A 15569-nucleotide genomic window follows, 5' to 3' on the forward strand; every position below is an offset into this window, starting at 1 on the left:
AGGCTATAACCAGACCCAACACAAGTGATTTTTGAAAATAATATACAATTGTACTTTGTGATAAGGTTTCTAAAACTGCACGTCATGTTTTAAAAGCTCACAACTACATTAATAGGAGAAGCACTAGAGTAGATACATGCAAGGAAAATAAGTATTACATTAGTGGGTTCCTCTGTTAAATCTATGTTTCATTCTTTGAGATAAAAATGATTTTTTCCTTAAACAGAAATGATTTTTTCCATCCTCAAAGCACATAATTACTGCCAGCTATACTGAAGGCACCTAAGACTAATTTTTGTGTAACCACTAACATTTTTCTGAGATGCTTAGGTTACCTGAACAACCAACGAGTGCTAGTACTTTGGACTAGGCAACTGATTATACAACCAGCTGGATAATAAAAACAGACTGTTAAATATGCGTATTTTAAGCATGATAAATCTAAGTTAAATAAAATCAACCTGAGTTCAATAGTTTTAAATTCTGACTCTTTAGCTTATTTATTTCTGTTGTGTTTGGCTTGCGGTGTTCCCTACCTCAACTCTTCTTATCTGTGTTAATAAAAATCCTATCCTCATTCTTCAAAATCAAGTTCAAATCCAACTTTCTCTAAGAACTTTCCATGATCATCTTAGGAGTCCATTAATCATGTTTCTGAACATATAGCACATATTATCATTCATGATTATTATTCTAAGAACTTTATTGTCAAATCCTTTATAACTGATAATGCATTTTTCACTTTCCACTTATTTTTTGGGGGCCTTTAAAAAGCCCCGAGAGGCCGGGCACGGTGGCTCAAGCCTGTAATCCCAGCACTTTGGGAGGCCGAGACGGGTGGATCACGAGGTCAGGAGATCGAGACCATCCTGGTGAACACAGTGAAACCCCGTCTCTACTAAAACTACAAAAAAACTAGCCGGGCGAGGTGGCGGGCGCCTGTAGTCCCAGCTACTTGGGAGGCTGAGGCAGGAGAATGGCGTGAACCCGGGAGGCGGAGCTTGCAGTGAGCTGAGATCCGGCCACTGCACTCCAGCCTGGGCGACAGAGCGAGACTCCGTCTCAAAAAAAAAAAAAAAAAAAAAAAAAAAAAAAAAAAAAAAAGCCCCGAGATTGCCAAGAATTAAAATTTAATACCCAAATGGCTCATTTCAGGTCTGGAGAATAAATGCTTTATGTGAGAAAAATGAAAGTATTTTAATAATGTGAGAAAACTGAGGTATACAGAGGTTAGATGACTTGATAAAGGCCACAGAAATCTTTAGAATAAAGGCTTAAACCTGTATCTTCCCAATTAACTATAACCCTATTTACCATTCAGGACAAAGTTCCACTCTCTGCTGTATTAATCTTAGAGAGACAGTAGGAGTCACTGTCTTTACCCTTTGGGAGCTTCAATAATTCAGATTTTTTCTATGAATAAAGATCATGTGCTTTGCAAAACCCGAGTTAAAACAACTATTTTATCTCCCTGTTTATTTTGGTTCTTGGCTATTTTACTAACTAGGTAAGTGACACCTAGATAGGTGAGTATCAAACCAAGTAATATCAAAATGGGAAAATATTTTTGGCATTCATATGACTACAATTTTTTTGTTTTGGTTTGGTAAAGGTTATATACTAATTTATGAGTAAATAATTACATATTCAAAAAAATTGTGTTCCTCTTTCCATTTAGTGAAACATATTAAACTAGCTATTATAGAGAACAATAATTGCTTTGATTATAGAGAATTTTTCAATGAGACAAAATTCCTTTATTGGCATACTAATTTATTTTAGGTTAATGAAGAACTTTGTTATGGTGGACATCAAAGAACTCTAACACTTCAACTGGAAAATTTCCATTATTACTTCAAAGTATATTTACTGAGTACTTACCATGTGGAAATCACTGTTTCTTTAGTTCTTTCATTTTACAATACTAATCTATAATCATGTTTAACTATCACATCTACATCATTTATTTGAATAGAAAAACATTAGCATATTGAGAAATCAACTATAACCATGCACCTTTTCTCATACTAAGTGTCTTCCAAATAATTACTACTTGTTTTCACAGAGTATTTAAGGCATCAGGGGACTTCCTTGACTCACAGAAATTATATTAAGATTGTTCAGTCCATGGCTGGTTCCAAGTGAAAAAGAGTGCAAAGAATATGTGCTAGCCAACTTAATAGAAATAAATAAAATATTGTATTACTAAACACAATTTTATATATCACCCAAGAAAGGCATTCAGGAATGATTAGCTCTATTCCATGTTATAATATATGAAAATCTTAACATGAAGGTATGGGCTTCAAAACAAATTCAATTCCATATGTATATTCAACAAGTCTCTATTTATAATTTTTATGAAAGAGTGGTAAACCAAACCTTCTCTAAAAATTGCTGGTATGTCTTGGGATGGTGGTAGTGATTCCTGGGTCGAGTCAAACAGTAAAACTGAAGAATTATCTGATCCAACTTGTGAATTCTTTGTAAAATCCTGTAAAAAGTTATGATTATTTTGTTTCATGAACTTTTATAGAGGTAAATTTAGCTGTACGTCAATACTATAAAGAATCTTAATAATCCAATTACTAATATGGTATAAAACACAAAGGTAATTATTAGTCTCTGGCAAAATTAGCATCTACTAAGTGAGAGGTATATGGAAACTTTGTATTATTTTTGTAATTTTTCTGTAAATCTAAAATCAGTTTGAAATAAAACGTTAAAATGTAAAAATAATATTACTGGCAAAGTAGAGGTTATATTTTGGAACAACTTTTCTGCGGGGAAATTTAGGCAGTGTCTATAACAAGGTCTTTAAAAAAAAGTTCATATTCTCTGGTCCAATTATTCCAACTACTCCATTTCTAAGAATCTATGCTAAAGAAATGAAAATGTTTAATGAAGAATGATTTATAATAGCAAAAATTGAAAACCTATATGCCTAACAATAAAGAAATGACTAAATAAATTAAATGATACTATCACATAACATATTTTTTTGGAAATATCCAATGACAAAGAACAATGTTCCCAGTACAATGTTCAGAGAACAATGAGGAATAGATATCAAATATATATTAATATGGTCCCCTGACTGATAATACTCTAATGTCACCCTAACCATCTACAGAAAACAAAAATCAAAATACAGTATGTACTCTTCCCTGTTTCTTTTCTAACCTACCCCTCCTTACACATTACTTTTATAATGAAGATATAAAGATTTTGCTTGCTTATTTTGTGCTTACAATTTGAGAGATGATTAGGTTTTAGACTATGACTTAATTGTGACTAACTGCAATCTTACCACAAAATATTATTTTCTCTAAATATTTTTTATTTAAAAGTTTAAAAGTGGAAAATATCCATTTGCAATTTCCAAAAATAGTTAACAAAAGTTCCTCTGAATAAAGGTAGCACTTTCAACCTTTTCCGAGGTGACATCTCTGATAAATTAAGTACCACAATTTCAGAAAGCAGACACATTATTCAACAAATAACCTGTTAAATAATTCTCCAATTGGGAATTTCTTATGTCTCATAAAATATTTCAGAAAGGTAACAAATGTAACTGTAAGGCAGACTAGGCAATAGGCTGAGATTCAGAAGACCTGTCCATTTATTTAACTATGTTACCCTGGGCAAGCCACTTCTGAACTTCAAGTTATTTACCTTTCCAACTGAAATAAGAGCCACTAAAAATTATGTATTTAAAATGTACTTGCCTCTTTCACAGTACATGTATTATATTAATAGCCATCATAACAGCACTAATAAAGACGTAATATTATCTCACATTTTATAAAAAGGTAAACTAAAATATCTTGTAGTTAAGGTTCCCAGTACAACCCAGCCTGTTACAGATGAAGGAGCTGGAATCAGAACTAAGGTCTGCCTGATTACAAAGTCTGTGTCCTTAAGCTATATCACACTCGCTTTAAAAGAGATAATACTCTCCTTCCCTGCCTGAAAGAGTTGAGACACAGATAATGAAACAGATTTAAAATTTTTAAACAAAATTTCCTTATGTAGGATTCTCAATTCATTCGAGAATATCTGTCATTCTCAATTCTGGCTGCACATTACAATCACTTGAAGAGTTTTACAATGTCAACACAGTGAAGAGCACAAATGTCTGTGACAACAGTTTTAACCTCACAGACCCCTGAAAGAGACTTAGGGAATTGTAAGGGTACACCAATGCTCTAAGGCAGTGCTTCCATTTAAAGAGTACATACTTAACAGGGCTGAGCAGTGGCTCACGCCTGTAATCCTAACACTTTGGGAGGCTGAGGCAGAGGACAGCTTGAGGCCAGGAGTTCAAAACCAGCCTGGGCAACATAGTGAGACCCCCCCCCACCTGCCATCTCTAAAAAATAATTAAAAGCCAAATTAGTTGCGCATCGTGGTACATGCCTGTAGTCCCAGCTACTTAGGAGGCTGAAGTGGAAGGATCGCTTGAGCCCAGGAGTTGGAGGCTGCAGTGAGCTATGATCATGCTACTGCATTTCAGACTGGGTGACAGAGCAAGACCCTGTCCCTAAATAAATAAAGTATATGCTTAAATGTATAAATGGATGTGTGTATATGAATATTTTAAAAATTCTGGGTTATCCTGGATTGAAATACCAGATCCATCACTTACCAGCTGTGTGTCCTTGAGTGAATCATTTATCCTCTCTGAGCCTGAGTTTCCTCAACTATAAAATGGGAATAATAATAGTGCCTACCTCAGCTTGGCGCGGTGGCTCACGCCTGTAACTCCACACTTTGGGAGGCCAAGGGGGGGCAGATCACTTGAGGTCAGGAGTTCGAGACTAGCCTGGCCACCATGGCGAAACCCCGTCTCTACTAAAAATACAAAAATTAACTGGGTGTGGTGGTGGGTGCCTATAATCCCAGCAACTCAGGAGGCTAAGGTAGGAGAATCTCTTGAACCTGGGAGGCAGAGGTTGCAGAGAGCTGAGATCGTGCGACTGCACTCCCACCTGGGAGACAGAGCAAGACACTGTCTCAAAAAAAATTAAATAAAAAAATAAAAATTGTGCCTACCTCATAAAGATGCCATAAGAATTAAGTAAGATTAGCACAAAGACTTGTACATATTAACAGGCCAGTAAATGTTAAGTATTATTATCTATTACTTTTACTAAAAGTTTTTTTTTTTTTTTTTTGAGACGGAGTCTCGCTCTGTCACCCAGGCTGGAGTGCAGTGGCCGGATCTCAGCTCACTGCAAGCTCCGCCTCCTGGGTTTACGCCATTCTCCTGCCTCAGCCTCCGAGTAGCTGGGACTACAGGCGCCCACTACCTCGCCCGGCTAGTTTTTTGTATTTTTTAGTAGAGACGGGGTTTCACCGTATTAGCCAGGATGGTCTCGATCTCCTGACCTCATGATCCGCCCGTCTCGGCCTCCCAAAGTGCTGGGATTACAGGCTTGAGCCACCGCGCCCGGCCTACTAAAAGTTTTTAAAGCTAAACTATGAAAGTATCTTTTCAGAATAAGCAGCAATAATGACTTCAGAACACTTTTTCCAATTTAAGACCACCTGTTTCAGTTTATTAACTTTAAAATGTTGCCATTATGCATTATTCATGTTGCAAATATGCCAACATTTCATTACTGATTAAACGTTTTAATTTTTTATTTTGTTGTTTTTTGTTTTCACGAGATGGAGTCTCACTCTGTTGCCTCGGCTGGAGTGCAGTGGTGCGATCTCAGCTCACTGCAACCTCCACCTCCCAGGTTTAAGCGGTTCTCCTGCCTCAGACTCCCAAATAGCTGGGAGTACAGGCATGCGCCAACACGCCTGGGTTTCACCATGCTGCTCAGGCTGGTCTCAAACTACTGAGCTCAAGCAATCCACCTCCCTCAGCCTCCCGAAAGTATTAGGATTACAGGCATAAGCCACTATGCTGAACCTGATCATACTTTTTCACTCATGTTTAGATAGTATAGTTTTCAATACTCTAAGCATATTAGCTGATTTATTAACATGTTGGATAATTCCTGCAGTTATTATTTTGGGTTTTGGTTGAGTTATATCATAAAGATGGGGATAATTTTTCTACTGAAAAGGTAACTAGCTATGATAGTTCACAATTTTGGGGGTTTGTGTTGGCTTTTGTTTTTTTCTTGAATCAGGATCTCACCCTGTCACCCAGGCTGGAATGCAGTGGTATGATCTTGGCTCACTGCCGCCTTGACCTCCAGGGCTCAAGCGATCCTCCCATCTCAGCCTCCTGAGTAGCTGGGACTACAAGTGGGGCACCACTATGCCCAGCTAATTTTTTGTATTTTTGTAGAGATGTGGTCTTGCCATGTTGGCCAGGCTGGTCTCGAACTCCTGGGCTCAAGCGATCTGCCTGCCTTGGCCTCCCAAAGTGTCAAAGATTACAGGTATGAGCCACTGTGCCCGGCTGATAGATCACATTTTTAACACAGTATTGTAACAGCCAATGTGTTCCCGAATTAACTGTGTAATTTTTTTTTTTTTTTTTTTTTTGAGATGGAGTCTCACTCTGTCGCCCAGGCTGGAGTGCTGGAGTGTAATGGTGTGATCTTGGCTCACTGCAAGCTCCGCCTCCCGGGTTCACGCCATTCTCCTGCCTCAGCCTCCCGAGTAGCTGGGACTACAGGTGCCCACCACCACGCCCAGCTAATTTTTTGTATTTTTTAGTAGAGACGGGGTTTCACTGTGTTAGCCAGGATGGTGTTGATCTCCTGACCTTGTGATCCTCCCACCTCAGCCTCCCAGAGTGCTGGCATTACAGGCGTGAGCCACCGCGCCTGGCCAATTGTGTAATTTTATAAACACTTACAGGTTTAGACACATTCTCAACAGTAACAGAGCTTTGTGAAGGTTTAGATACAGGATGAAATCTAGGCAAGGCAGCCACTGGATTTGATGGTGGGTCTCTGTAGCGTTGACTTGCAGTCCTGAATATTTCAGGAATACCTGTATTTTAAAATTACACAACATATTGAATATATTTTTATACAACCAATTATATCAAAATATTTCACTTTAAAATGGAAATACTACAGTAATACTGTACCTGGACTGTGTGGCTCACTCTTTATTCCTTTTGAAGATGAGCTGGAGTGGCCTCTGTTCAAAATATCTATAAAATTATATTTATTTTAAAATTTGTTATGTGAAAGAAATTTATACTAATAGAAAAATTCCTCCAAAAATATATCTTTACATAACCAATAATTGAAGCATATTTCTTTCCTTTAATGGTGACAGGATTGTGTACAGATTCAGATTCCCGTGACTTGAAATCAAACCCTTCCCTAACCCTGTGCCACATTCACACCTCTAAAAATCTGGAAGTTTCATGATGGGAGGGCTGACTGGATTAACTTTCTGTACCATTACTCTTGAGTTCTGAATAGGAAATTATCAGAGACTACAGACTAAATTAAACCTGTAGTTCCAGAGTATCTGATTAGTGTAAGGGGTTTCAAATCTATTACCACACTAGAAATCAATTTGAGCCTCACAAAACCCTCTGGATCAGTTTAAGATTGCACACCCTTGTGCCCATATGAACTCCATAACTTCTAGGTTACTGAGGGGTCAAATTGAAATTTGGAAGAATAGTGATTTGCTTAAAATTGCTTATCAGGAAAAGGTACAAAGCATTAACAAATCCCATAAAACTTCAACAATTTTCCTTTTTTCTCTCCTAGCAGAAAAGAACCAGATCCCGGCTGGGCGCTGTGGCTCACATCTGTAATCCCAGTACTTTGGGAGGCTGAGACAGGCAGATCACGAGGTCAGGAGATTGAGACCATCCTGGCTAACACGGTGAAACCCTGTCTCTACTAAAAATACAAAAAATTTAGCCGGGCGTGGTGGCGGGCACCTGTAGTCTCAGCTACTCGGGAGGTTGAGGCAGGAGAATGGTGTGAACCTGGGAGGCAGAGCTTGCAATGAGCTGAGATAGCGCACTGCACTCCAGCCTGGGCGACAGAGCAAGACTCCGTCTCAAAAAAAACAAAAAAAAAACAAAAAAAAAAAAGAAAAGAACCAGATCCCATGAAATAATTCTATCAATGTCTAGTACCTTTGTGGATTGTTAGACTTCTGTTAGAGTAATTAGGCTTGGCATTATTATAATGTTAAAGTGAAGATATTGGTGATGCTTATTAGAGTATCTTCTCCCTGTAATCCTAGCAGTTCGGGAGGCCAAAGTGGGTGCATCACTTGAGGTCAGGATAAAAGTGAAGGGTCACACAAAAGTAGGGTTGCTTTCTGATCATAGAAATTTAGTATTTTATGAGTAAACATTACAGAAGTCTTCTAGAAGAAAAATCTCCTCAAACAACTTGATAATGTTTTCATTCAGAAATTCAGGATAAGTATTAATCCACTAAGAGCTATTTTTACTTTTTGGTGGTTATAGTCTACCAATCACAAGTTTTTTCCTCTCCTTCTCCTGCCTTCATTGTAGTTCCATAGGAACATTTAGATGATATTCCATATGCTAAAATATTTTATAGCTCACAAATAAAACATCAATAAAATCACTTAAATTCTGAGTTATCAATATTGGGTCCAATACCCTTTTTGGTAGAATATCTGAAAACTAATACACATTGTTTTGGTTGAGTACTACTAAGTCATCTACAATCAATATAAATCCAACTTGAATCTTAATTGTCATGCTTCAATAAGATGATTTGAGTGATAATTTTGAAATATGGTAATATTTCAGCATAAAAATTAAAACAGTGACTTGAAATAAGAGAATATTCTATTCTACTATCAACAATAAATATGTCAAATATGTCTAGCTCATTTAATAATTTAAGTGGCTCTCCACTTAGAACCTCCCAATTTGCCACAGGAAATGACATTGAGAATTCAATAGCTAAATTATTCTGCCTCTGATAAAACTGAGTAGAAATGCTATCCCAAGTTTAGAGCCAAGAGAAGAAAGAACTAGGCTTTCAGAAAATTTAAAACTCATCTCTTAACCACACTATTACTCATTGCCATGGTAAGAAAGAAGACTGGTATGCTGGCTACATTCCTTGACTTCTCCAGGCCTAAAAAAAGTAAATAAAATGAAAAAAGATCTGTTTCCTCTTTCTCTCCTGAAATTCAGTTATGTTGTCCCTTGCACTTTACACACTTCTGAGGACTTTTTTTTTTTTTTTTTTTTTGAGACATAGTCTTACTCTCTTGCCTAGGCTGGAGTGCAGTGACATGATCTTGGCTCACTGCAACCTCTGCCTCCAGGTTCAGGCGACTCTCATGCCTCAGCCTACTGCATAGCTGGGAACATAGGCACGCGCCACCACGCCTGGCTAATTTTTGTATCTTTATAGTACAGAGGGGCTTTCACCATGTTGGCCAGGCTGGTCTCAAACTCCTGGCCTCAAGTGATGCACCCACTTCAGCCTCCCGAACTGCTAGGATTACAGGGAGAAGATACTCTAACAAGCATCACCAATATCTTCACTTTAACATTATAATAATGCCAAGTCTACTTACTCTAACAGAAATCTAACAATCCACAAAGGTACTGGACATGTTTTGCCAGAAAGCCATGAAGATTTACGTGTGCTGACTGCCTGCATTGTCCAAGCATAGTGCTGGAAAACCAGGCCCTCCCTCCTTCATGAATATAAACAGTAGTCGCAGAAGATGGGTGTAGCCAGAGGCTACAGCACATGCTGGTAGACAGATCAGAGATTCTATAATGATGCAGCACCTATGCATTTTATAGTCATATATCAAGATGATACTTTGATGAGGCAGTTGCTTAGACATTAGAACCCCCATAAGACACACAAACTTATTTAGCATATTATGATATTTTAAGAAAAGTATTCCAAACACTTCATTTTCTGTACATCTGAGTTTAAGGGAGAAAAAAAAATTAACAAACAGGCTACTTGGCTCCATTAAAAATTATGATTTTCAATCTCAGAAGGCTTACAATGTTGTTCAGGTCATCTTAACCCTCAATTAACTTAGTTATTTCCTTTTGCTCACATCTGATATTTTAACCTCTCACCTCCTTACTCCAGTCCTCAACTACATTCTTGCTTTGATTCTCACAAGTTCTTACAGACCTTTACTCTCCCTCTTACCTCTAACTCCTTACAGAAGAACAACAGTATCAAGGACAGATAAGATATCCCATATATCTTCCATTAGAAACAACCATCTTATGAAACGTTACTTCACTGAAAGTAAATGCTTACTTGATATGGCTGGTTTTGAACTTGATATCTCTCCAACAAAGATCAGTTCATCGTCATCCTCGTCCTGAGTTTCTTCTACTTTCTTCTGCCATGGCTCTAGCTCTTCTTCTTCACATTCCATAAAGAGTTCTGCCATTTTTGAAATGTCTAATTTTCAAAAGGAGAGAAGTAAACTTTGTTTTCAAAGAGAAAAATATTTTTTGTGCAATACACAGTATGATATTTAAGATGCACTTTAATAATCCTAATAGCAATTAGTGACTTGATATTTGTTTGTTTTTGAGACGGAGTTTTGCTCTTATTGCCCAGGCGTGATCTCAGCTCACTGCAACCTCTGCCTCCCGGGTTCAAACGATTCTCCTTCCTCAGCCTCCCAAGTAGCTGGGATTACACGTGCCCACTGCTACGCCCAGTTAAGTTTTATATTTTTAGTAGGGACGGGGTTTCACCATGTTGACCAGGCTGGTCTCAAACTCCTGACCTCAAGTGATCCGCCTGCTTCGGCCTCCCAAAGTGCTGGGATTAAAGGCGTGAGCCACCACGCCCAGCCTTCTGACTTGATTCTCGTGCCTCAGCCTCCTGAGTAGCTGGGACTACAGACATGGTCTACAGTGGACCCTTCCCAACCCTGAGTGGCCATCTCTGCCTTTCAGTACATGGTAGCAAAAGAAATAAACTCAGAACTAAATCTCTAAGATCTAAGCTAGTTAAACTTGGCTAGACAGATAGATAATGAAGGATAGTAGTCATTTACAGTGGCCAATACATTTTAGGATCAAATCCAAAGTGAGTTTTAGTTATATGACTAGAATGATTATATCTACAACAAGGATTTGTTAGCTATTATCTGAAAAAAAAAAACTCCACTTGTATAAACAAGGGAGATAAACTAAGAGAAAATAGGTAAGAGATATACTAGAAGAATGGAACCAGATTCAGGTATATCAGGCACAGAGCAAAGCAGGGATAATGTCCTAGACTGAAAATACGGAAATTAAGTGAAACTTAATTCCATTCCAGGACAGATTAGACATTCCTCATTTGAAGAAACTGAGTAAAAAACATACTGTGAATATCACCAGCCTACAAGTTCTGACCAAACTCAGATCTCCTGGGAAGCATTTTAGTGCCTCACTCTTAAATATGGGTGGACAACCAATGAGTACCAGAAAATTGAGGAAAACCTTCAATGTGAAACACCAAAGCAATAAAACAGATTAAAGGATTTTAAAGAAAACTGAGAGCTACGCAGGATGGCGGACTAGATACAGCTAGGTGGAACAGCTGCCACCAAGAAACTGGGACGACTGGTGTACTCCTAACAGATCTTCAAAGGGGAGGCACTGAGTGGGCTGAGGGAAGACACAGAAGCTGGAATGAAGCCGGAGGAAACTGGGAAGCCCACATGGGGCTACTGTGCACAGGGACTGGTTCCTGGCCCCTAATGACTCCAGGGGAATGGGTGAGTTGAACTGGCAAGGAGCAACTCACTCTTGCCACAGACCTCTTGGGATCCCGGCAGCAGAAAATCCCTCGATCATCACGGACACTTTGGTTGGCAGGGAGAGCTGCTTAGAGAAGCGATAGAGGCAGCACGTGAGCCAGTGTGAAGCCCAGAGGGTTTGCTGCAGGAGCATCTGTATTGGAGCACAGCCTGGGATGCTCATCCCCCTAGGCTCTGCTTGTTTCTATAAGAGACTGTAGCACTAGAGGAACTGTCAGACCTGAACTCTGCAGGGTGGCCTTGCCCATCAGACAGGACCGGTCTGACCTGAGCACTCTTTGGTCTGCTCTCCTGTCCTGGGGCCCCAGCCTGCCCATTCCCTTTTGCAGTACAGCCTAGGGTGCCCTGATGGCCCTCATCATAGCTCCTGAGCTGGCCGTCCAGGTTTGACCAGCAGAGAGCTCCAGCAGGGTTGCTCCTGTGGCCATGCACTGGCCCACCTGCTCATTCTCCCCACTCCTGCTTACCCGGGGTCCATGGCCTCCCTCCACATCACTTTGCCAGTCAGTGTGTATGTGCGCAGGTGGATCGTGCCTTCCCTGCCCTGTAAGCACACATGTATATGTGCACTTTGCCCTGCCTGCTGCCAGTGGGAGTGCACTCCGCCCACCCTCCTCTGCCATAATGCCATTGTAGTCGGAGCCTTGGTGAGCACAGAGCCCGCAAGCCCTGTACCCACCAGCACCCTGACCCTGAGCCACCACTGCCACTAGAATGTAACTAGGCACAGAGAACAGTGGACCCTCCCCGACCCTGAGCAGCCATCTCTGCCTGTATCAACATGTACAAAGAGCGCATACAGTCCTGCACTGGCCAGTGACCCATCCCCACGCTGATGTCACCACCAGCATGACCATATGCAAAGTTGCCGGCTGGGGCCCCTGCACCCCTGAGCCATGCTGCCTCTGCCGCTTCTGCGAAAGTCCATGCAGAAGCTGCTAGCATCCTGCAGCAGCTGATGAATGTGCACTCTGCTGTGCTGCTGCTGCCACTGGCATGTGTGAACAGGAACGGACCCTGCTGTCACTGCCCTACAAAACAGTTTGGCTGGCACCACCCATTGGCATGCTGGGACAAGAGGTACATGAGCACCTCAGTCCCCCTAGCACAGTGAGTTCCTAAACTTGAGAAGCCAGAGAAAAAAGCGGAGGCCCAATATCAGTCCTGCAAAATTAGAGCATGCACTCCGGGAGTTGTAAGCTGAGCCTTGGCCCCCTAAAATCTAGAAATGAAGCCAGCTGACTGAATCTATCTTATACCACAATCAAACTCTTAATGTCATCAGATAGAAGAAAATAAAAAAAAAAAAAAAACCCAAAAGACAGCAACTTCAAAGACTGAAGGAACATAAGCCCACAAAGAAGAGAAAGAACCAGCAAAAGAACTCTGACAACTCAAAAAGCCAGAGTGCCTTCTTTCCTCCAAATAACCACACTAGCTCTCCACCAAGGGTTCTGAAGGGGGCTGAGATGGCTGAAAGGACAGAAAAAAGAATTCAGAATATGAACAGGTATAAAAGTCATTGAGATGCAGGAGTACACTGAAATCTAATCCAAGAAAGCTAAGAATCATAATAAAACAATACAGGAGCTGACAGACAAAATAGCCAGTATAGAAAAGAACACAACTGACCTGATAGAGCTAAAAAACATACAAGAATTTCAAACTGCAATCACAAGTATTAATAGTAGAACAGAACAAGCAGAGGAAAGAATCTCAGAGCTTGAAGACTGGCTTTCTAAGATAGCCAAAAAAATATAGGGAAAAAAGAATGAAAAAGAACAAACAAGACTTCTGAGAAGTATGGGATTATGTAAAGAGACCACTAAACACCCACATCAAAAAGACATCTCAATTTAACATCCTACCATGACAACAAAAAGAACTAGAGAACCAAGAAGAGCAAACCAATCCCAAAGCTGACAGAGAAGACAAGAAATGTCCAAAATCAGAGCTGAACTGAAGGAGACTGAGAAAAGAAAAACCATTCAAAAGATCAATGAATCCGGTAGCTGTTTTTTTGAAAAAATTAATAAAATAGGCCACTAGCTAGACTAATACAGAAGAGAGAAGATCCAAATAAACACAATAAGAAACAACAAAGGAGATGTTACAACTGAACCCAGAAAAATACAAATAAACATCAGACAATATTATGAACACCTCTATGGACACCAACTAGAAAATCCAGAAAAAACGAACGAATTTCTGGACACATTCACTTTCCCCAGACTGAACCAGAAATAAACTGAATCCCTGAACAGAATAATAACAAGCTCTGAAATTGAACCAGTAAAAAGAGCCTACCAATAAAAAAAAGGTGAGGACCAGATGAATTCACACTTGAATTCTACAAGATGTACAAAGAAGAGCTGGTACTATTTCTACTGAAAGTCCTTCCTAACTCATTCTATGAGATGAGGCCAGCATTGTCCTGATAACAAAACCGGGAAGAGAAACAACAAAAAAATAAAACTTGGCTGCACGCGGTGGCTCACACCTGTAATCCCAACACTCTGGAAGGTCGAGGTGGGCGGTTAACTTGAGGTCAAGAGTTCGAGACCAGCCTGGGTACATGGTGAAACCCCATCTCTACTAAAATACAAAATTAGCCAGGGTGATGGTGAACGCTTGTAATCCCAGCTACTTGGGAGTCAGAGGCAGAAGAATCACTTGAACCCAAGAGGCAGAGGTTGCAGTGAGATGAAATCACACCACTGTACTCCAGCCTATGCAACAGAGTAAGACTGAGTCTCAAAAAAAAAAAAAACAAAAACAAAAACAAAAAAAACAACAACAGCAGCTTAGCCAGGCATGATGGCAAGTACTTCTGTCCCAGCTACTCAGAACGCTGAGGTGGGAGAATCACCTGAGCCCCAGGAGGTTGGGGATGCAGTGAGCCATGATGGCACCACTGCACTCCAGTCTAGGCAAGATTAAGGACCTGTCAGAAAAAAATAAAAGGAAGAATAAAGACCAGCAATATTATACAACATTTCCCTCTCATTCACCCTTTCTTTCTCAGGAAGAATCCACCAAACAAGACTTAAGAAGGAGGACAATGCAGGATGCAGAAAATCTGACATTTGGCACAACACAAAAACAAAAGAAAGTCCCAGGACAACAGCTGTGCAGTAGGCCTACAGCGCGAACAGCCAGAGCAGTGCAGGAGAATATCACTTCCAGGAGACTTGCCAATCTTCCAAAATATTAAGCATTAAATTGTTAGATAACCTGACAACTTTCACAGTGTAGGACAAGTGAATTAATAGGCCATAGGACCGGGCATGGTAGTGGTGCATGTCTGTAGTCCCAGCTGCCCAGGAGGCGAAGGAATGAGAATCTCTGGAACCCAGGAAGAGAACGAGAATCTCTGGAACCCAGGAAGGGGAGGTGCAAACACTGCACTCCAGCCTGGGAGGTAGCGTTAGACTTCGTCTGAAAAACACACACACACACACACACACACACACACACACACGTGACAGAAGGAGCCAGGCGCAGGGGCTCACAACCTTAATTCCAGCACTCTGGGAGGCCGGGGTGAGCGGATCACTTGATGCCAGGAGTTCAAGACCAGCCTAGCCAACATGGCGAAACACTGTCTCTACTAAAAACACAAAACTAGCCAGGTATGATGGTGCACAGCTGTAAGCCCAACTATTTAGGAGGCTGGGGCAGGGGAATCGCTTGAACCCAGGAGGCGGAGGTTGCAGTGAGATGAGATCGTGCCACTGCACTACAGCCTGGGCAGCAGAGTGAGACGCTGTCTCAGAAAAAAATGAAAAACGAAAAAACCAATAATCAAAAAACCAAAAAGCTTTCATGCCAACATCTTT

The 15569-nt window shown here is 40.4% G+C and overlaps 1 protein-coding gene across 2 annotated transcripts in view; it reads right to left on the reverse strand.

Annotated features, from left to right (window-relative positions):
- ZNF280C (zinc finger protein 280C) overlaps positions 1-15569 on the reverse strand; it is a 67934-nt gene that overhangs the window by 35948 nt on the left and 16417 nt on the right. For both annotated transcript variants that reach the window (XM_015128188.3, XM_015128189.3), the window contains exons 3-6: positions 10227-10373; positions 7061-7126; positions 6824-6960; positions 2383-2494 (exon numbers count right to left, since the gene is read on the reverse strand). In XM_015128188.3, the coding sequence (XP_014983674.1) occupies positions 2383-2494; positions 6824-6960; positions 7061-7126; positions 10227-10373 (462 nt within the window). The remainder of the gene's footprint in view (positions 1-2382; positions 2495-6823; positions 6961-7060; positions 7127-10226; positions 10374-15569) is intronic.

The sequence above is a fragment of the Macaca mulatta genome, chromosome X (assembly GCF_049350105.2).
Source record: "Macaca mulatta isolate MMU2019108-1 chromosome X, T2T-MMU8v2.0, whole genome shotgun sequence".
Classification (NCBI taxonomy): domain Eukaryota; kingdom Metazoa; phylum Chordata; class Mammalia; order Primates; family Cercopithecidae; genus Macaca; species Macaca mulatta.